Source organism: Schistocerca gregaria, chromosome 6 (genome assembly GCF_023897955.1).
Source record: "Schistocerca gregaria isolate iqSchGreg1 chromosome 6, iqSchGreg1.2, whole genome shotgun sequence".
Lineage (NCBI taxonomy): Eukaryota > Metazoa > Arthropoda > Insecta > Orthoptera > Acrididae > Schistocerca > Schistocerca gregaria.
This window is the reverse complement of record NC_064925.1, coordinates 214,087,832-214,110,503: the sequence shown is the minus strand read 5'-3', so window position 1 is coordinate 214,110,503 and position 22,672 is coordinate 214,087,832. Positions and strand designations below refer to the sequence as shown.

The 22,672-nt window shown below is 44.7% G+C and overlaps 1 protein-coding gene across 4 annotated transcripts in view; it reads right to left on the bottom strand.

Moving 5' to 3' along the window:
* The window catches only part of LOC126278480 (slit homolog 1 protein-like), a 187,769-nt gene that overhangs the window by 81,526 nt on the left and 83,571 nt on the right, over positions 1 to 22,672 (bottom strand). For all 4 annotated transcript variants that reach the window (XM_049978631.1, XM_049978632.1, XM_049978630.1 and 1 more), the window contains exon 2: positions 18,736 to 18,960. In XM_049978631.1, the coding sequence (XP_049834588.1) occupies positions 18,736 to 18,960 (225 nt within the window). The remainder of the gene's footprint in view (positions 1 to 18,735; positions 18,961 to 22,672) is intronic.

The following is a 22,672-nucleotide window of genomic DNA, read 5'->3' as shown; positions in this document are numbered from 1 at the left end:
ACGTTACTGTATCAAGCACTACACTACCAGTACCGTATTAGAAGTTTACAGCGTTGTTTTTTCTATTTAACTGAATTAATTTATATTTTTCTGCACTGGCGTCTAAAATTAAAGCAACAAAAGGAAACATTGCAAGGTTGCCTTTATTTTGCCATAAAAGAGAATTAACAGATGATAGTAAACTAGAAACAGTGTCATGTGAATACAGAACCCAAACAAGTGCAACATGCGTAACGCTAGACATAAATGTTGTTCGTTTTTTCCAACTTAATGGATTTGCACACACATTCCGACAACTGGTTGATGTGCTCAGTATAGGGTGTGACCACCTCGGGCTGCAATACAGGCCTAACAAGGATGGGACATTTTGTGAATGACATCATCGGTCTCATGTTGAGTCAATAACGCCCATTCTTCCTACTGAGCTGCTCGCAGTCTTGGAGAGTGGTTGGCGGATGCTGACGTGATGCAAGCCGTCTCCCTGGTGAACTCCAGGCGTGCTCAATGGGACTCAAATCGGGATAGCGAGTAGGCCACGCCATGCGTGCAATATCGTCCAAGAAAAGATCAGTAACCAGTGCTCTATGAGGCGAGCATTATCATGCACCAATACGGCGTCTGGGCCCACAGCATCTCAAAACAACCGCAACAAATGAGATCCCAAGATCTCGTCACCATACCTGACACCAGAGTTAAATCTTGCCGATTTACCCGTACAGTTTCATGAGGAGGGGTTCGTGTGGCAAACATAACCCCTGCCCACAGCATTAGGGATCCTTCTCGATATCAGTCCCATTCCAGAATGTTAGTGTCCCGAAATCGTGCTCCTCCAGATGCGAATCCACCGAGAATCACTCTCCATACTAAATCGGGACTCACCTGTGAAAACAACATTCACCCACTGTTAGATCGTCCAGGTGGCATGTTGATGACTCCACTCTAGACGTTCCCGTCTGTGAAGACGCGTCAGAGGTAGACATACAGCATGTCTTCGACAATAAAGGCCACTCTGCCGCAGCACTCTGCACACCGTTTGCCTCGATACAAGACGTCCAGTGGATGCTGCGAGCTCACGTGCCAGTTGCTGTGCACAACTAAGGCGCTAATGTAACGCCAAATAACGGTCCTCTCTTCTAAACTCATACGTGGCCGGCCCTGCACTGGCTTTCGGGCTAGAGCTTCGGTCTCTATAAACTGTCTCCACATCCGAGAAACATCAGAACGATTCACATTAAGACATCGGGCCAAATCTGTTTGTGACTGTCCTGTTCCCTTTCTGTCGATGACCCTCCACCACAGAGAGTCCGGTAGACATCTTCTCTGTGCCACACTACACCATCTGTGACTGTGTACACAGCGATTGTGGATGTGGGGCTATCTGGCAAACACTACCTCGTTTTATAGGTGTCCTGACGTCATCGCTGGCATAGTTATCCATTGACCAGAGTGCAGAGCACGACTGTACGGACATCTGGTTGACAGTACGATTATATGGTGGATTAGGCACAAGCGGAAATAGCAGTTTGTTGTTTTAATTTTAGATACGAGTACATATTTAGAAAAAGCTACCATTTCCCACACCAACTAGAAATTCTAAGTCATTCTGTATCCTCCTACGGCCACACAGCGACGATAGTTTCTACATCTACATCACACTCCGCAAGCCGCCTAATGGTGTGTGACGGACTACTTCGTCATCATCTCAGACTGATGTGCACCCTATTCATCAGATCATTTATGTATGCAGATACTAACAGTGATACTGCCACACTTCCCTGGAGCACCACTGAACATACGATTGTTTATTATGAACACTCGCCGCCCTGCACAACTTACTGGGATCTATTACGTAAAAAAGACTTCGTGCAACTCCCATATCTGGGAACCTATTCCTTATTCTGGGATGTTTGTTAACAGTAGGTAGTGAGGCAACGTGTCGGAAATATAGGAATGTTGAATCACCTGTTGGCTTTCAGAAATCGTTTCCAGGATATCGTGTCATAAAAGGGCAAGCTGACGTTGGCGGGAACAAATTTCATCATTACTGCGTAATTTCCAACCTTCCATAGCTTTTATTTGGCCTAATATTTCCCTAATGATTCGCATTTAAATAGTTTAATGTTAGACATTCGCTTGCAGATACAGCAGAAATTCTGGCTTTACTGCTGTATTATAATGCCTCATTTTTGCAGTTTTGGACTGGGGTATTTTATTGTAAAAGTCTTTAGTTATACCATAAGCCCTTCGAAAGATATTCATTTATTTAACCTTTTCAGTTTGGGTAATATCTGTTTTCATAAATTTTGGTGCATTTTTAATATTTATAAAAAATTGGTTTTGTCTGCAGAAATTCTTAAGCCTAGTCTACTGGTATTTTCTTCTTAAAGATTAATGTGTATTACAGAAGATGTCACATATTCAAAAAGCCCAGCAAAGTCATCTGCAAATGCGAGACAGTTTATTCCAGTTCTTTTTTCTGTTCCCATCCTTATTACTGAAATCTTACATTAATTCAGTTTTTCATTCCAAATTCTCACTGTTTCTTCTAGAATACAATTAGAGAGAGATGGGGAGAGGCCGTCACTTTGCTGTGCCTGTGTTTATTTCGAAGGGCGCAGCTATTTCTCCAATAAATTTCGCATTACATACTGCGTAAGTGTTTCACGAATTGGGTTTGTTAATTTAGACTTTGTACCAAATTCTCTGACTGTAATATCTATAGTTCGTCTGTTAACGGAACCAGTCCTATTCGAAATCAACAAACAGTACTGTAACATCTTTTGATTCAGTAACCTGTGGCGATTGAACGACTTCAGAACAAATATTTATTCAGAGCATGATCTACCCCTTTCTAAAACGACCTCGATATTCACCTAAATGACTGTCTAGTGTCGTTAAAACTCTGTTTGATAAAATCTTAGAAAATATTTTATTTGTAACTGGTAGCAAAGAAATTCCTCTATAGTTGTTAACTTCTTGTTTATTACCTTTCTTATATCATGTATGTATCAAGGCTATCTTCTACTCTTCTGGGATATTTTTCTGTTTTTCTGATTACTCAAGGATTAATTTTAACTCACACTTTAATTTTTGGTAGACACCATTTCAAACCTTCCGCTGTAATATTCTCCAATACAGTTATTGTTTTTAACGTTTTCATTACTTCTTTAATTTCTTTGATAATCAGAGGTAAATCACTTCTAGATTTTCTTGAGTGTTGGAGAACTAAAGCTTATGGATTTTTTCTGGACAATTAAGAACCTGATCAAAATATTTTGTAAGTATATCGTATTTTTTAGTGTTGTTTAAGACAAATCTGTCATTTTCATTTATCAGACACACACTTGAGATCTGATATCCTATTAGTCTGCCCTTAAAAGTCTGATTAAAATCAAAGCTATTATTGTTTAAAAGTTTTCCTAAATTTCTGCAAGTTCTCTCTCTTCATAATTTCTTTTAGTTCTATTTTTCTATGTTGTTTAAACTGATAACACAATTCATTATTTCCTGAGCATATTCACTTTTTCCATTTTTAACCCTCTCTGTTAAGCTGCTTCACATATTTCATTCCACCATAATTTCTTTTTACTGATGACTGACCAGATATTTTCTACGCAGGGTTACCCATTTCTTTAGCTAATTCTGGCCGGTTACCATGTTCAGCTGTTCTAATTTCGTCTTGATATATGAGAATTGATTTTTTGTTATATTAAGTCTGCCTGTATTATATTTTCTTAGTTTCCGTGATTTTCGTTTTAGTTTCTGAACTGTGAGTATAACATTAATGTTAGAGAGGTAGTCATCAGAATCGCCAAAGGTCTTGTTGCAGTGGTAATATCGGTTCCCTTCAAATCACCGAAGTTAAGTGCTGCCGGGCTCGGCTAACACTTGGATGGCTGACCCTCCGGTGTGCCGAGTTCTGTTGGCAAGTGGGGTGCACTCAATCTTTGTGAGGCCAATTGATGAGCTACTGGACTGAGGAGTTGCTGCTCCGGTCTCCTAAACTGACAATGGCCGGGAGTGCGGTGTGCTGACACATGCCACCCCATACCCACATCCTGTGATGCCTATAGGCTGAAGGATGACACGGCGTTTGGTCAGTGCTGTTGGGTCTTCCGAGGCCTGTTCGAACGGAGTTTGGTTAGTTAGTGATCAGAATCAAATGAACCACTCCTCACTACTTTCACATTCGTAATCTCCTTAGAAGTTTTTGAGATACAGTTATATGATCTAACTTAAATTCTGACATCGGGTTTGGAGATATCCAGATTTTGGCTTTTCTTGAGAGCTTGAAGAAGGTCGACATTTGTTTCGGGTGAGAATATTGACATACGCTGATCAGTTTCATACTATATGTGTTTTGTGGACTGGGTAACGTCATACTATGTTTCTAAATTCGTTTTCTCTTCCTTTTTGAGCACTGAAGTCACTCAAAAGCAATATTATGTTCATCTTCGGTAGTGTGGATTTCACAGTTTCTAAAAGATCCCAAAATTATTCTGTTCTTTTCGGATTCTTCCTGTATTCTTCACTTGCGGCGCTTGGCGATTAACAAGTCTGTATTATTTGTTTTTGCAGTTGACTGATGGGGTAGATAGTCTTTTTGAGGGGCAGATTTAAATTCTGTTACATTCCTTTTTATTCTTTTACTGACGTGTGTAGACTGGCAATGGCAAGGAAAGCGTTTCTGAAGAAGAGAAATTTGTTAACATCGAGTACAGATTTAAGTGTTAGGAAGTCGTTTCTGAAAATATTTGTATGGAGTGTACCCATGTATGGAAGTGAAACATGGACGATAAATAGTTTGGACAAGAAGAGAATAGAAGCTTTCGAAATGTGGTACTACAGAAGAATGCTGAAGATTAGATGGGTAGATCACATAACTAATGAGGAAGTATTGAATAGAATTGGGGAGAAGAGGAGTTTGTGGCACAACTTGACAAGAAGAAGGGACCGGTTGATAGGACATGTTCCGAGGCATCAAGGGATCACAAATTTAGCATTGGTGGGCAATGTGGAGGGTAAAAATAGTAGAGGGAGACCAAGAGATGAATACGCTAAGCAGATTCAGAAGGATGTAGGTTGCAGTAAGTACTGGGATATGAAGAAGCTAGCACAGGACAGAGGAGCATGGAGAGCTGCATCAAACCAGTCTCAGGACTGAAGACCACAACAACAACAACAAAGTGTGTGTGTTTTTTTTACGTCTGCTTGCAAATGGTACGTCCTACCGAAAATTGTTGTTTATAAAGTATTATTCACTAGAAGCAGCTTAAGGTGGTAGGCCGAATTTCTTCTTTATAATTAGGTAGTGGTGTATTTCGTCACTGTTTGAAACGGAGACTGTGATGGTACTGCTGCCTGAAAAATAATTTTAGCTCACGGTAGCGGTCGTGTACAGGCGACACGATTTCCTGTCGTCCGGGTGTTACCTTGTAATGTGTCATACCTGCGTAGGCCAGGCGCGCTTCGATAATATCGGCAAAGACTGATACGCCAGCTGTTTACTGTCAGATAAGATAAAAACAGAAAACGCCTCCATAGCGATCGTTTCGTCGTTGGTACGTCCCACAGGCCGCCATGGTACTGGAATTTCTGCCATCCATTCTATTCACAGATGAGACTCCCTTTACGATGGCCGCTGTGTTGGAGAGAGAGAAAAAGAAAGAGAGAGAGGGAGTGGGAGAGAAGGGAGAGAGAGAGGTTGTTGGCATGACTATCGATCACAAGATGGGTAAAACCGCGATATGATCGGAAAATGGTTTTATTGTGAGTGTAAAGCGTGACACAAAGCTTAGTTCCGTAACTGGTATCGTTTAAATATCGATTAACGGAGCTTGGATTCTTAGCCTTCTACGTTTCTCCACTGCTTTTGTAAAAATTTCTCTACAGATCTTACATTCAAGAGCTTGCACCACAGTCGAACAGTGGATGTCCAGCGCATCGGAGATCCCATTGTCGAGTAGAAACTGAGCTCTCCAGAATACTACGTGATACATGTGTCGGGTATCGCAAGTACTTTGATCTGAGAAAAACTGCCTTCACCAAAGTGACTGTGAGCAGTTGACGACAGAGGTCGTTGTCGACTATCGTGGATTGTGACAGTGGATAGACGAAAACAAAAGACTCAACTTTCCGATATATTGTTAAAAACCATTCAAAAACCAAGATTACACAAAATAAAGTTTCATCAACACAAAAGGGTTCCAACAACCTTAGCTGCCATCTTCAGGTCTGTGAGAACATGCAATGCATGGAATATATATCATAAATTAAAGTGTAATATTTTATATCAAAGTTTTATTCCGGTATTATAAACAACCGGAAGTGTACCTGTACATTTACACACCTTAAACATTTTTTTTTTGGTAGTATAACATGTTCATTACGCTGGATCTCATGTATAAGATGTCAAGTGGATAAAACTCAGGACATAATAAACGTTTGTCATCGCGAAAATACTTAAAAATACGCAGGACCTTGTTCAAAAGGCCATGTCCATATAAATATTGTTTACAGACGCTTGTTACATGATACAAAAACGGTACACAATAGTACATCTGTTTACATATGCTGGATAGATACTAAACCACTTAAAACTGACAGGTATTATTGCAAAGATAACATTTTTGCAGTGTGTTGCAACCGCTAGATGACTCTTGCATTAGAACTATGTAACAGGTCATAAATACTTCTCTTTTCGTAATTAAAATTAAATACTTTAGTCAGGGGCCTTTGAGAACATTACAGATAACGAAATTGTACTTTACTAATACCTTGAAATAAGTCCGCCTTGATGGCTGCGCGGTCGTTCGCGCTGCTTCCCGAGCGGGAAGGCGTGCCGGTCCCCAGCACAAATCCGCCCAGCGGATTAGTGTCGAGGCTCGGTATGCCGGCCAGCCTGTGGATGGTTCTTAAGGAGGTTTTCCACCTGCCTCGGCGAGTGCGGGCTGGTTCCCCTTATTCCGCCTCAGTTACACTATGTCGACAATTGATGCGCAAACACTGTCTCCGGGTACGCGTACATCATAAATACTCTACCACGACCACATTTGGGGTTACACCCATCTGGTATGAGACGTTCCCAGGGGGCTCCACTGGGGGCCGAACTGCACAATAACATTAGGTTCGGTGTGGGGCGGCAGTGGGATGGGCGGACTGCTGTGGCCTGTTGTGGGGTTGTGGACAACTGAGGGCTAAGGCGCGACAAAGCCTCTCCGTCGTTTCTAGGTACCCAGTTTAATACGCAATACACACACACAACACCTGAAATACATATTTGATTTTCACACTCTCCTTTACATGTTCTTACACCAACAAAGCACGACACGTATACAAGTGTCCTCAGTTGGACAGAGCCTTACAAAAAAGCTTGCTACCGATAAGTGTTGTCCAAGGTAAATGCTGGCCGGCGCTCCCTCCCGCCTGCAGCGGTGCGTTTGCTTCTGTGGCTCTCGCGTTGGCGGTAGATAAGCGCCACAGCAACAATGTAATAAACCATTGCTGAGTAAATGCCTTAATTTTCCTATTATGCATGCTGTAATAAGAGTGAGAATCAAATATAGGTTTAAAGTGTTGGTAAAGTACAATTTTGTTATTTTTGTTATTCTCAAGGGCCATTCACTAAAGAAGGTAATTTGAAATATGGTCAAAAGAAGTATTTACGATCTGTTACACAGTTCCAATACAAGAGCCATGTAGTGGCTGCAACACACTATACAAATGTTATCTTTGCAATAATACCTGTCAATTGTACCTTATACGGCATTTAAAGTGGATTCGCACTCTTTAGTATGTATCCAGTATATGTAAACAGATGTGTTATTGTGTACCGTATCTGTATCATGTAACAAGCACCTGTGAGCAATATGTATATGGCAAAGGTCTTTTGGACAAGGTGCTGAGTATTTTTAAGAATTTTAGCGATGATTAAACGTTTATAATGTGCTGAGTTTTATCTACTTGATACCCCCTTTTTGTCTATTGTCTTCCATAATGCCCCCCCCCCCCCCCGTTTTTATATCAATGTACACGACATTTTCTCCTTTATGTTTTTTTTTAAATGTCTTCTATTGTATGTTCTATGTCTTTCGGCTGAAGAGCAGCGCATATGTCCCCAAGGGGAACTGAAATAAAATAAAGAAAGTTTACTTGATAGTGTTGGGCAGAGGAATGAAATCACAACAAAGAAAGGAAAAAAAGAAGAAATCTGCTTGGTATGTCGTACATGAGGTCCACCGTAAAATGAACATGTTCTAATACAAAAAAATGTTTAAGGTATGTGAATGTACAGGTCCATTTTCAATTTTTTTAATGCCAGACTATACTTTTATATCAAATGTTTTAGTTTAACTTGTAAGACTATTTCATGTATTACATTTCCTTACAGACCTGAAGATGACAGCTAAGACTGGTGAAACCGTTTGTCTTGAAAAAAAAAAATTATGCGATCTTCGCTTTTGAATGGTTTTTAACAATTAAAACAGATCGTCCTTCGGTACTCTCATAAAGAGAAAATTCTTTCTAATATAGACTCATGCTCAGGAAAAACAGAACACCTTGAACGACTGGAGAAAATGGCTCTGAGCACTGTGCGACTTAACTTCTAAGGTCATCAGTCACCTAGAACTTAGAACTGCTTAAACCTAACTAATCTATGGGCATCACACACATCCATACACGAGGCAGGATTCGAACCTGCGACCGTAGCGGTCGCGCGGTTCCAGACTGTGGCGCCTAGAATCGCTCGGCCACCCCGGTCAGTGAACGACTGGAGATAGGACGTTCATACTCACAGGACATATACATTAGTAGTTTCTGCAGAAATGATTAGCATTTCAATCGCCTCGTCTCAGAATTTGTCCTGTTGCCTAGTAATCAGAGGGTCCACCATGGGCCCTGATAATTTGTTCCATGCGTGATGGCATCGACGCGTAAGAGGCAAGAATGGCGTCCTGTGTTGTAGCCATACATGCTACACTCTCCCGGTTTTAAAGTAGGCATTGGGTCACAGCGCTGCACATGTCGATTCACCATACCCCACATATTTTCGACTGGCGACAAGCCTGGTGATCTGCCAGGGCAAGGCAAAAGGCTGACATCCTGTGACACCAAGAAGGCACTTGTTCGTGCAGCGGCAACATGTAGTCGTGCATTGTCATGCTGAAAAATGGCGTCTGATGTGTTGTGCAGAAAGAGTACGGCTACGGGTCGCAGCATGTCATTCACGTAGATCATACTGGACACAGTGCCGTGGACATGCGCCAAGTATGGTTTGCGGTTGTATCTAATAGCACCCTACACCTTGATCTGGCGCTGTATGTCTTGTGTGAATGCAGTCAATGTGATGCCGCTCCCCCTGACTGCGGCGAATCAAAATGCGGCCATCATTTCCAAACAAACAGAACCTGGATTCGTCCGAAAACACTATATGATGCCACTCCTGTCCCAGTGACACGTTCCATACACCGTTGTTGTCTAGCATGTTACTGCACATTCGTCAAAAGTAGGCGGAGAAGTGTACGACGCGCACGGAACCCATGCCGTATCAAAAGGTGACGGACTGTCACACCTGTTGGCGTACGATGTGTTACAGTGTTCCACTGTTGCGCCAGAGCCCCAGAGCCGAGGAGGACGTAGATCGGTCTTGCAATGGCATTTTTGGATGAGACGTCTCTCACCTCAGGGGGGGGGAGGGGGGGGGGGGTGCGACCTGGCCTATCTCGTCGTTTTCTACGACTTCCCGGGAACCATTCTGCACACACCCGTTGCACTGCCAAAACACTTCGTCCCACATGAGCAGAAATTTCCCGAATGGATCGATCACATTCTTGTACATCTCTTTCAAATTCACTGATTTGTTATTTACTGGTGTTAAGTGATGAAGCGATTTTCAGTAGCCTACAAAGTGTACAAATAAAAAATAGTCTATACTAAAAGCTCCTAAATAGTCTGCCTGGGACATTCCCGAAATTGCTTTCATATCTGTATACAGTGGATTGACACAGAATACGCAGAGGATGCTGGGTTTACTAGGTATGAAGGGATGAAAATCTCTGTATTGCCAAATGGCTAAAACAGTTAACTAGTAACTCAGTCCTAGTTGCAAGTTTCCTATCTGACAGCTTACAGTGCAATAAAAATTAGATTTACAGTGCTTCATATAATTATCGACTTCATTTAAAAATCTAAAAATGCTGTCATAGTTGTCTCACTGAGAGGAATCAACTTACGGTAAAGCTAGAAAATAAGTGGATGTCTTGTGGCAGCGTATCTCAGGGCCCTCAAAATACCTAAATTACGCGGTGCAGTCACATTAATGTGACTACCACCGGTGTAGCGTGTTTTGAAACGACGACTACGTATGAAGCCTTAGAAGTTGCAGTTACTGCAGCAGTTATCTTAACAATACAATGCCACAACACTGGATTGGAAGAAGTGGACAACAAGAGCTTGTTCATTTCGTTTGGCCTCCCCTAGGCCTCAGACCTTGCGATTTTTTTCTCTGGGGGTATAAAAAAGACCGTTTTTTTTTGTGCCTCCTATGGTAGCTTCTCTTGAAGATCTGAGTAATCGAATTGTTGAAGCGGTAAATTCAATAAACAGGACCGGTTAATTCGTGTGTGGAATGATGTGGACTACCGTTTCGATGCTTCTCGGGCAACACACGGTGCTCATGTTGAGTGCACGGTATAGTATCTGAGCGAACGCGAATCCTTGAACCTTCCTCTTACCAATGACATGATTTGTCTGTAATATACAACTGAAACCTGTTCGTTCTTCTTGAATCACTCTGCATCAAGCGTGGATGGGAGACGTGGAAAAGAATGCAGTCGTTGTCCTAATGCCGAAACGGAGGGATTTATCTGATATCCAAAAGGGCATGATCATTGGTTTTCGGGCCAAGGATGGAACTATTTCTGAAACGGCTGCCTGTAAACTGTACAGCGAGCCGCCGTTCATGGCAAAACGACGCTAACCAAAAATCAGCATCGAGGCAGGTGTGGTTCACCACGGGCTATAGATGACTCGACTGAACGACCGCTGCAAAGATGTGCAGCTGTTGAGCAACTAAGCGCCAAGATGAACCAAGGGGCTACCAACAGTTTCTCCTCAACAATACTTCAGCGAACGTTGATGCGTATGGACCTCCGTAGCAGGCACCTTTCACGCACCCATGCTGCCTGCAGTTTATTGGCGACGAAGGCAACTGGAAGTCCACTAATGGGTGACAAGTAGCCTTTACAGATGAATTACATTTTACGATTCATCGGACAAACGGCCGTCGGGCTGTACGCCCCAGCAACAATCGTCGGCAGGTTCCAGGACGGAGGAGGGTGTCTTATGGTCTGGGGAAGGATTTCGTAGCGTTCCCTGGAAGGCAAAATGGGTCAACACAAGTACGCATCTGTCCTTATAGACATGCCGACACCAATATGCAGTTTGTTTCCTCCTCAGCATGATAATGTTTACCGGCAGGACACTCCAACGTGTCAGACAACTCGCAGTCTGCTGTTTGAAGAGCACCAGGATTAGTTCAGCGTACTCCCCTGGCCACCAAACTCCTCGTATTTAAAACCATTGGAAATTGTGTGGGAGCAACTTAATCGGCCAGTTCGCCCCGAGAAACCTAACGCAGATGTCCACTGACTCAATTCCTGGACGTCCGTGACGCAAAAGGTGTTTACTCAGGCTTCTGAGTGGTTGTCACATTGATGTGACTGGACCGTGTGGGCTTAGGACATCAAGCACCACGCATCAAACTGTACCACAGTTAAGTAACCATTTTGTAATATGCTCTTAATAAATATTGTTATTTCTTAGGGTGTAACCACATATTTGTGATAGTGCCGCCCCACCAAACAGTTGTTCACAGATCACTGAGTGCAACGGGCACAGTTAAGGAACTGTAGCAAGGAAACAAGTTTTTGCTACTGTCGATGTTTGGGGTGAATTAAGGACAGCATTCAGGCGCTACTTTCGCAACAATGTGACGGCCTGACGTTGCATTTACCGCTCGTACCAACCTAGTGTCAGCGCCCTCGACAAATGATGTACAGATATGTAGATATGATGTGTATATCTTGTTTTTCTTGTAATATCCTATCGTTACATTTAACACTATCTACTTACTGAGTGTTTTCATTTTCTTGGACATTTTATTAAGACGAACCGTCTTTGCGTATCGACTGCGACTGAGAGCTGTGCGTTCTGTGACGCACAATCTTACTGTATGTGTTTAATAGATACTGTCTTTTGTTTAGTTGTGGTACTGTTGCAAGCCACCATATTTGAATTCAGCCTAGTTAGACAGTATTCCTATAATACTACGGCAATAATATTGACAGAAACAAGGGGATCTGTAACTGAGCTCGATGAACTTTCAGAATGTAATTCATCTTTCTTGTGAAAAATGTCATTACTGTTATTTATTTCAAGACTGGGTGAAATCCATCCTCGAAATCGGTGGACGCTGGTTTGACACCACGAAACTAACACGGAATTGGTATCTCCTCCTTTTAGTAAATTTTTCTTCGAAGGACGTGTCTTAGCAATTCGCAGACGAGTATATAGTTAGTGCACAACGACAGTTTTCGAGTGATCTATAGATAGCATTCCACCTAACCATGTGCGTTATAGGGCCACTACGTATTTAGAAGCGAGGTCATCGAGCAGCAGAAGGCAGTCTCCATCGAGTTGCGTTATTCATTACATTATTTGCAGCTCAAATTACCGTTGCCATTCAATGAATGCACCAAAGACTGCTGCAGACTTAAACTAAAAGCATCTTTGATATTTTTCCAAGCTACCTAAAGTCACTTTAAGAAACTTAATGACGAGATTCAATTTTAATTACACTGCTGGAAGGAAATCGCAAAGCCAAGGAGTTGTGCTACATAAACGAAAATTGGTTATCGTGCTTCTACATCTGAAAGATGATGTCTATTCACATTTTGCGCCAGTCGCATGAGATGATAACAGTCACGTTTATCTTAAATACACGCTGTAACGGTCGTGAGCCTTAGTTACGTTTGAGATTGGACTTGGTGAGTAGATATTAGCCAAAAATGCGTTTACGGCGACAAAGACACTATTATCAACAGCTCTTTGAGTTTGAACGAGGTCATGGAATAGGGCTACGAGGATCTGAGTGTTACTTCTGCGATACTGCAGAAGGACATGGCAGGACTGTAGCCACTGTACATGACTGCTGGTTGGGGTGGTTGTGAGAATATGCGGTCGCAAGAAGACCGGGCTCTGGATGGTCGCTTGGCACTACCGACAGGGAAGACCATCGTGTTCGGCGTTTGGCTCTGGCGCATCGAACTGCATCTGCGGCAGCTATCTGAGGAGCAGTTGACACCAAAGTGACACAACGAACTACACTACTGGCCATTAAAATTGCTACACCACGAAGATTACGTGCTACAGACGCGAAATTTAACCGACAGGAAGAACATGCTGCGATATGAAAATGATTAGCTTTTCAGAGCATTTACACAAGGTTGGCGCCGGTGGCGACACCTACAACGCGACGACGTGAGGAAAGTTTCCAACCCATTTCTCATACACAAACAGCAGTTGACCAGCGTTGCCTGGTGAAACGTTGTTGTGATGCCTCGTGTAAGGAGGAGAAATGCGTACGTTCGCGACTTAAAGAAAAAGGTCGGATTGTGGCCTATCGCGATTGCGTTTTATCGTATTGCGACGTTGCTTCTTGCGTTGGTCGAGATCCAATGACTGTTAGCCGAATATGGAATCGGTGGGTTCAGGAGGGTAATACGGAACGTCGTGCTAGGTCCCAACGGACTCGTATCACTAGCAGTCGAGATGAGAGGCGTCTTATCCGCATGGCTGTAACGGATCGTGCAGCCATGTCTCGATCCCTGAGTCAACAGATGGGGACGTTTGCAAGACGACAATCATCTGCAAGAACAGTTCGACGACGTTTACAGCAGCATGGACTATCAGCTCGGAGACCAAAGCTGTGGTTACCCTTGACGCTGCATCACAGACAGGAGCGCCTACTATGGTGCACTGAACGCCCAACCTGGGTGCACAAATGGCAAAACGTCATTTTTTCAGACGAATCCAGGTTCTGTTTGCACCATCATGATGGTCGCATCCGTGTTTGGCGACATCGCGGTGAACACACATTGGAAGCGTGTATTCGTCATCGCCATACTGGTGTATCACCTGGCGTGATGGTATGGGGTGTCATTGGTTACACATCTCGGTCACCTCTTGTTCGCATTGACAGCGCTTTGAACAGTGGATGTTACATTTCAGATGTGTTACAACCCATGGCTCTACCCTCCATTCGATCCCTGCGAAACCCTACATTTCATCAGGGCAATGCACGACCTCATGTTGTAGGTCCTGTACGGGCCTTTCTGGATTCAGAAAATGTTCAGCTGGTGCCCTGGCCAGCATATTCTCCAGATCTCTCACCAATTGAAAAAGTCTGGTCAATGGTGGCCGAGCAACTGGTTCGTCACAATACGCCAGTCACTACTCTTGATGAACTGTGGTATCGTGTTGAAGCAGCATGAGCACCTGTACCTGTACACGCCATCCAGGCTCTGTTGTACTCAATGCCCAGGCGTATCAAGGCCGTTATTACGGCCAGAGGTGGTTGTTCTGGGTACTGATTTCTCAGGATGTATGCACCGAAATTGTGTGAAAATGTAATCACATGTCAGTTATAGTATAATATATATGTCCAATGAATACCCGTTTATCATCTGCATTTTTTCTTGGTGCAGCAATTTTAATGGCCAGTAGTGTATAACAAATCGGTTACTACAAGGACAGCTCCGAGTAAGACGCCCTGTTGCTGTCATTGCGCTGGCCCCAAACCCTCGGCATTTGCAACCTGAGTAGTGTCAAGTGAGAGTTCATTGCAGGCAGAGCTGACAGTCGGTTGTGTTCTCTGATAGAGGTGGTTATGCCTCGGTGTTCTGCCTCCGTGACAGGGATGGCTGTGCGTTGGTTCAAAGGAGGACAATTGAGGATCTACAACCGACTTGTCTGCGTTCTACACTCCTGGAAATTGAAATAAGAACACCGTGAATTCATTGTCCCAGGAAGGGGAAACTTTATTGACACATTCCTGGGGTTAGATACATCACATGATCACACAGACAGAACCACAGGCACATAGACACAGGCAACAGAGCATGCACAATGTCGGCACTAGTACAGTGTATATCCACCTTTCGCAGCAATGCAGGCTGCTATTCTCCCATGGAGACGATCGTAGAGATGCTGGATGTAGTCCTGTGGAACGGCTTGCCATGCCATTTCCACCTGGCGCCTCAGTTGGACCAGCGTTCGTGCTGGACGTGCAGACCGCGTGAGACGACGCTTCATCCAGTCCCAAACATGCTCAATGGGGGACAGATCCGGAGATCTTGCTGGCCAGGGTAGTTGACTTACACCTTCTAGAGCACTTTGGGTGGCACGGGATACATTCGGACGTGCATTGTCCTGTTGGAACAGCAAGTTCCTTTGCCGGTCTAGGAATGGTAGAACGATGGGTTCGATGACGGTTTGGATGTACCGTGCACTATCCAGTGTCACCTCGACGATCACCAGAGGTGTACGGCCAGTGTAGGAGATCGCTCCCCACACCATGATGCCGGGTGTTGGCCGTGTGTGCCTCGGTCGTATGCAGTCCTGATTGTGGCGCTCACCTGCACGGCGCCAAACACGCATACGACCATCATTGGCACCAAGGCAGAAGCGACTCTCATCGATGAAGACGACACGTCTCCATTCGTCCCTCCATTCACGCCTGTCGCGACACCACTGGAGGCGGGCTGCACGATGTTGGGGCGTGAGCGGAAGACGGCCTAACGGTGTGCGGGACCGTAGCCCAGCTTCATGGAGACGGTTGCGAATGGTCCTCGCCTATACCCCAGGAGCAACAGTGTCCCTAATTTGCTGGGAAGTGGCGGTGCGGTCCCCTACGGCACTGCGTAGGATCCTACGGTCTTGGCGTGCATCCGTGCATCGCTGCGGTCCGGTCCCAGGTCGACGGGCACGTGCACCTTCCGCCGACCACTGGCGACAACATCGATGTACTGTGGAGACCTCACGCCCCACGTGTTGAGCAATTCGGCGGTACGTCCACCCGGCCTCCCGCATGCCCACTATACGCCCTCGCTCAAAGTCCGTCAACTGCGCATACGGTTCACGTCCACGCTGTCGCGGCATGCTACCAGTGTTAAAGACTGCGATGGAGCTCCGTATGCCACGGCAAACTGGCTGACACTGACGGCGGCGGTGCACAAATGCCGCGCAGCTAGCGCCATTCGACGGCCAACACTGCGGTTCCTGGTGTGTCCCTTGTGCCGTGCGTGTGATCATTGCTTGTACAGCCCTCTCGCAGTGTCCGGAGCAAGTATGGTGGGTCTGACACACCGGTGTCAATGTGTTCTTTTTTCCATTTCCAGGAGTGTAGATAAATGTTCAAATATGTGTGAATTCCTAAGCGACCAAACTGCTGAGGTCATCGGTCCCTAGACTTAAACACTACTTTAACTTAGGGTGAGAACAACGCACACACCCATGCCCGAGGGAGGACTCGAACCTCTGGCCGGAGGGGCCGCGTAATCCGTGACATGGCGCACAGACCACGCGGCCACGCTAGATACACTGGAGTTATGGTCTGGGTGCGATTTCGTATGTCAGCAGGAGCACTCTCGGGGTTATCCCACGGAGCCTTTCTGCAAATGTGTACGTCAGTCTGGTGATTCAACCTGTCGTACTGCCGTTCAGGGAGTGTTTTCCAACAGGATAACGCTCGCTCAGAGACCACTGTTAGAGGCCAAATACTCTACAGAGAGGCGAAATGTTGCCTTTGTTTGCACGACCACCAGATCTCTCTCCAATCGAGCACACATGGGACATCATCTGACGGCAACTCCAATGTCATCCACAAATAGCATTAATCGTCCACTTGTTGACCGACCAAACGAAACAGCATGGAACTACAGCCCACAAAGTGACATCCAGCAGCTGTAAAACACAACGCATGCACGTTTGCATGCTTGCATTCAACATTCTGGCCGTTACACCTGTTATTAATGCACCAGTATTTTATATTTGCAGCGGTTTATCTTGCTCTTACGTTGACCTGTGATCTTGCAGTGTTCATCACGTACATTAGTCGCCTAGACAAATGTATACCAGAAATGTTACACTAATGGCCATTAAAATTGCTACACCAACAAAAATACAGATAATAAACGCGTATTCATTGGACAAATATATTATACAAGAACTGATATATGATTACATTTTCACTCCGTTTGGGTGCATAGATCCTGAGAAATCAGTACCCAGAACAACCACCTCCTGTCGTAATAACGGCCTTGATACGCCTGAGCATTGAGTCAAACAGAGCTTGGATGGCGTGTACAGGTACAGCTGCCCATGCAGCTTCAACACGATACCACAGTTCATCAAGAGTAGTGACTGGCGTATTGTGACGAGCCAGTTGCTCCGCCACCATTGAGAAGACGTTTTCAGTTGGTGAGAGATCTGGAGAATGTGCTGGCCAGGGCAGCAGTCGAACTTTTTCTGTATCCAGAAAGTCCCGTACAAGACATGCAACATGTGGTGGTACATTATCCTGGTGAAATGAAGGGTTTCTCAGGGAGCGAATGAAGGGTAGAGCCACGGATCGTAACACATCTGAAATGTAACGTCCACTGTTTAAAGTGTCGTCAATGCGAACAAGAGGTGACAGAGACGTGTAACCAATGGTACCCCATACCATAACGTCGGGTGATCGACAGTATGGCGATGACGAATACACGCTTCCAATGTGCGTTCACAGCGATGTCGCCAAACGCGGATGCGACCATCATGATGCTATAAACAGAACCTGGATTCATCCGAAAAAATGACGTGCACCCAAGTTCGTCGTTGAGTACAACATCGCAGGCACTCCTGTCTGTGATGCAGCGACAAGGGTAACCGCAGCCATGGTCTCCGAGCTGATAGTCCATGCTACTGCAAACGTCGTCGAACTGTTCGTGCAGGTGGTTGTTGTCTTGCAAACGTCCCCATCTGTTCACTCAGGGATCGAGACATGGCTGCACGATCTGTTACAGCCATGAGGATAAGACGCCTCTCATCTCGACTGTTAGTGATACGAGGCCGGTGGGACCCAGCACGACGTTCGGTATAACCCTCCTGAACCCACCGATTCCATATTCGGCTAACAGTCATTGGATCTCGACCAACGCAAGAAGCAACGTCGCAATACGATAAAACGCAATCGCGATAGGCCACAATCCGACCTTTTTCTTTAAGTCGCGAACGTACGCATTTCTCCTCCTTACACGAGGCATCACAACAACGTTTCACCAGGCAACGCTGGTCAACTGCTGTTTGTGTATGAGAAATCGGTTGGAAACTTTCCTCATGTCAGCACGTTGTAGGTGTCACCACCGTCGGTGTGAATGCTCTGAAAAGCTAATCATTTTCATATCACAGCATGTTCTTCCTGTCGGTTAAATTTGGCGTCTGTAGCACGTCATGTTCGTGGTGTAGCAATTAGTCTACTACTCTGAATTCATTATGTTCTGATTTTGCGATTTTTTGCTTCAGTGTATGAAATTTGCTGTGCATAGAGTTATTTATTTAAATTCCAACCAGGTTAGCTTCCATTTCAGTGGTAATACCTTTCAAAAGCTTATTTATTCCGTGGCAGTGGGTACGTACCCCGCCGACTTTGGTGCGGCCGGTACCGCGCGTGCAGTTGAGGATGAGGGACGGCTGGTCGAACGCTTCCCGCCCCAGCGTGGGCGGCCAACCTGCAGGCACCTCGCAGCAGTGGCAGCGGCCGCAGGGCGGGCAGGGCGGCGCCGCCCCGGCGCCTGCGCCGCCAGCTGCTGCTGCGGCCGCCACCAGCACCCAGCACCACAGCCAGCACTGCAGCCGCACCGTCTGCCGAACCAAACAAAGCCAACACCTTACATCCACGGGTACTAGTTTAGGCGGTACATTAAATATAGCCAGTCCGTGAGGAGAACATGCACTGCCGAGTCACATTATTACCAGTATCTTCTGGAAGCTCTTTCTCTAAATCCCCGCACGAACGAAAAAATGGCCAAGATCGAAATAAGTGTCCAAGCAATAGAAAAGAAACTGAAATCACTCAACAGAGGAAAGTCCACAGGACCTGACGGGATGTTGTTGTTGTTGTGGTCTCCAGTCCTGAGACTGGTTTGATGCAGCTCTCCATGCTACTCTATCCTGTGCAAGCTTCTTCATCTCCCAGAACCTACTGCAGCATACATCCTTCTGAATCTGCTTAGTGTATTCGTCTCTTGGTCTCCCTCTACGATTTTTACCCTCCACGCTGCCCTCCAGTACTAAATTGGTGATCCCTTGATGCCTCAGAACATGTCCTACCAACCGATCCCTTCTTCTGGTCAAGTTGTGCCACAAACTCCTCTTCTCCCCAATTCTATTCAATACCTCCTCATTAGTTATGTGGTCTACCCATCTAATCTTCAGCATTCATCTGTAGCACCGCATTTCGAAAGCTTCTATTCTCTTCTTGTCTAAACTATTTATCGTCCATGTTTCACTACCATACATGGCTACACTCCATACAAATGCTTTCAGAAACGACTTCCTGACACAGAAATCTGTACTCGATGTTAAAAAAATATCTCTTCTTCAGAAACGCTTTCCTTGCCATTGCCAGTCTACATTTAATATCCTCTCTACTTCGACCATCATCAGTTATTTTCCTCCCCAAATGGCAAAACTCCTTTACTACTTTAAGTGTCTCATTTCCTAGTTTAATTCCCTCAGCATCACCCGACTTAATTCGACTACATTCCGTTATCCTTGTTTTGCTTTTGTTGATGCTCATCTTATACCCTCCTTTCAAGACACTGTCCATTCCGTTCAACTGCTCTTGCAAGTGCTTTCCTGTCTCTGACGGAATTACAATGTCATCGGCGAACCTCGAAGTTTTTATTTCTCTCCATGAATTTTAATACCTACTCCGAACTTATCTTTTATTCCCCTTTACTGTTTGCTCAATACACAGATTGAATGGCATCGGGTAGAGGCTACAACCCTGTCTCACTCCCTTCCCAACCACTGCTCCCCTTTCATGTCCCTCATCGGATACCAATTCGATTCTACACAGAGTACGTCAAAGAACTGGCCCCCCTTCTAACAACCATGTACCGCAAGTCTCTAGAGGAAGGGAAGGCTCTGAGCACTATGGAACGTAACATCTGTGGTCATCAGTCCCCTAGAACTTAGAACTACTTAAATCTCATTAACCTAAGGACATCACACACATCCATGCCCGAGGCAGGATTCGAACCTTCGACCGTAGCGGTCGCGCGTTCCAGACTTTACCGCCTAGAACCGCTCGGCCACACCGGCCCGCAAGAACGGAAGGTTCCAAATGATTGGAAAAGGTAGTCCCAGTTTTCAAGAAGGGTCGTCGAGCAGATGCGCAAAACTATAGGCCTACATCTGTGACGTCGATCTGTTGTAGAATTTTAGAACATGTTTATTGCTCGCGTATCATGACATTTCTGGAAGTCCAGAATCTACTCTGTAGGAATCAACATGGATTCCGTAAACAGCGATCGTGTGAGACCCAACTCGCTTTATTTGTTTCATGAGACCCAGAGAATATTAGATACACGCTCCCAGGTAGATGCCATTTTCCTTGACTTCCGGAAGGCGTTCGATACAGTTCCGCACTGTCACCTGATAAAGGAAGAGCCTACGGAATATCAGACCAGCTGTGTGGCTGGATTGAAGAGTTTTTTGCAAACTGAACACAGCATCTTGTTCTCAATGGAGAGACGTCTACAGACGTTAAAGTAACTTCTGGCGTGCCACAGGTAAGTGTTGTGGGACCATTGCTTTCCACAATATATATAAATGACCTAGTAGATTGTGACGGAAGTTCCATGCGGCTTTTCGCGGATGATGCTGTAGTATACAGAGAAGTTGCATCATTAGAAAATTGCAGCGAGATGCAGGAAGATCTGCAGCGGATAGGCACTTGGTGCAGGGACTGGCAACTGACCCTTAACATAGACAATTGTAATGTATTGCGAATACTTAGAAAGAATGATCCTTTATTGTATGATTATATGATAGTGGAAAAAAACACTGGTAGCAGTTACTTCTGTAAAATATCTGGGAATATGCGTGCGGAACGATTTGAAGTGGAATGATCATATAAAATTAATTGTTGGTAAGGCGGGTACCAGGTTGAGATTCACTGGGAGAGTCCTTAGAAAATGTAGTCCATAAACTTGTGTATTGCTCATCAGTGTGTGATCCGTAACAGGTCGGGTTGACAGAGGAGATAGAGAAGATCCAAAGAAGATCGGTGCGTTTCGTCACAGTGTTATTTGGTTAGTGTGATGGCGTTACGGAGATGTTCAACAAACTAAGTGGCAGACTCGGCAAGAGAGGCGCTCTGCATCGCGGTGTAGCTTGCTGTCCGGGTTTCGAGAGGGTGCGTTTCTGGATGAGGTATCGAATATATTGCTTCCCCCTACATATACCTCCCGAGGAGACCACGAATGTAAAATTAGAGAGATTCGAGCACGCACGGAGGCTTTCCGGCAATCGTTCTTCCCGCGAACCATACACGACTGGAATAGGAAAGTGAGGTAATGACAGTGACACGGAAAGTGCCCTCCGCCACTCACCATTGGTTGGCCTGCGGAGTATACATATAGATGTAGATGAAGTGGTATATACGCAGAGTCTGAGAAGTCGCTGTAACTCTCTCGATTTTTTACAATTGGCGAAATACATTGAGTTGACAAAAGTCATGGGATAGAGATATGCACGTATGCGGATGACGGTATTACAACGTGTACAAGGTATAAACTGGTAGTGGCGGACCTGTCATTTTTACCCATGTGATTCAAATGAAAATTTTTCCGAAGCGATTACGGTCGCACGAAAGTAATTAACAAAATTTGATGGGGGAATGGAAGTCGGAGCTAGGTGCATGGGACATTCCATTTCGGAAATCGTTAGAGATTTCAATATTCCAAGATCCACAGAGTCAAGAGCGGGCCGGGAGTAGCAAATTTCACCACGGACAACGCTGTGGCCGACGACCTTCACTTAACGACCTAGAGCAGTGGCGTTTGCGCAGGGTTTTCTGTGCTAACAGACAAGTAACATTGCTTGAAATAATCGCAGAAATCAATGTGGGACGTACTGTAACATCCACGAGATAAATTTTAGCTATAAGTGCGACGAGAGGAAATTATGCCGCTAACAGTTATAAACATTATCTATCCGACGTATGAAAAAACAGTGAAACAAAACGATGATAAATGTTAATTATTTATATAATATTTTGTGATGTAATTGGACATATCGATGTGTATCATACAATGATAATTGTAAATTGTTTTTATGATCTGCGTTTGTCTTCCTTTGTTCTTACCCTTTTGTTGGTTGGCTTTCCTAGGTTGCGGACCCGAGACGTATATCAAACTGAGGTCTGTTAAGAAATTGTAGTTATTTGTTAATTATTACTTGAGAATAGGGTTTATTATTATTATAAATATGAGTGAATAATTATCTGTAACTTTAATTCGTCTCTCAATAAGCATTATCTGTGTTAATTATTTCTTTCCGTTTGCAA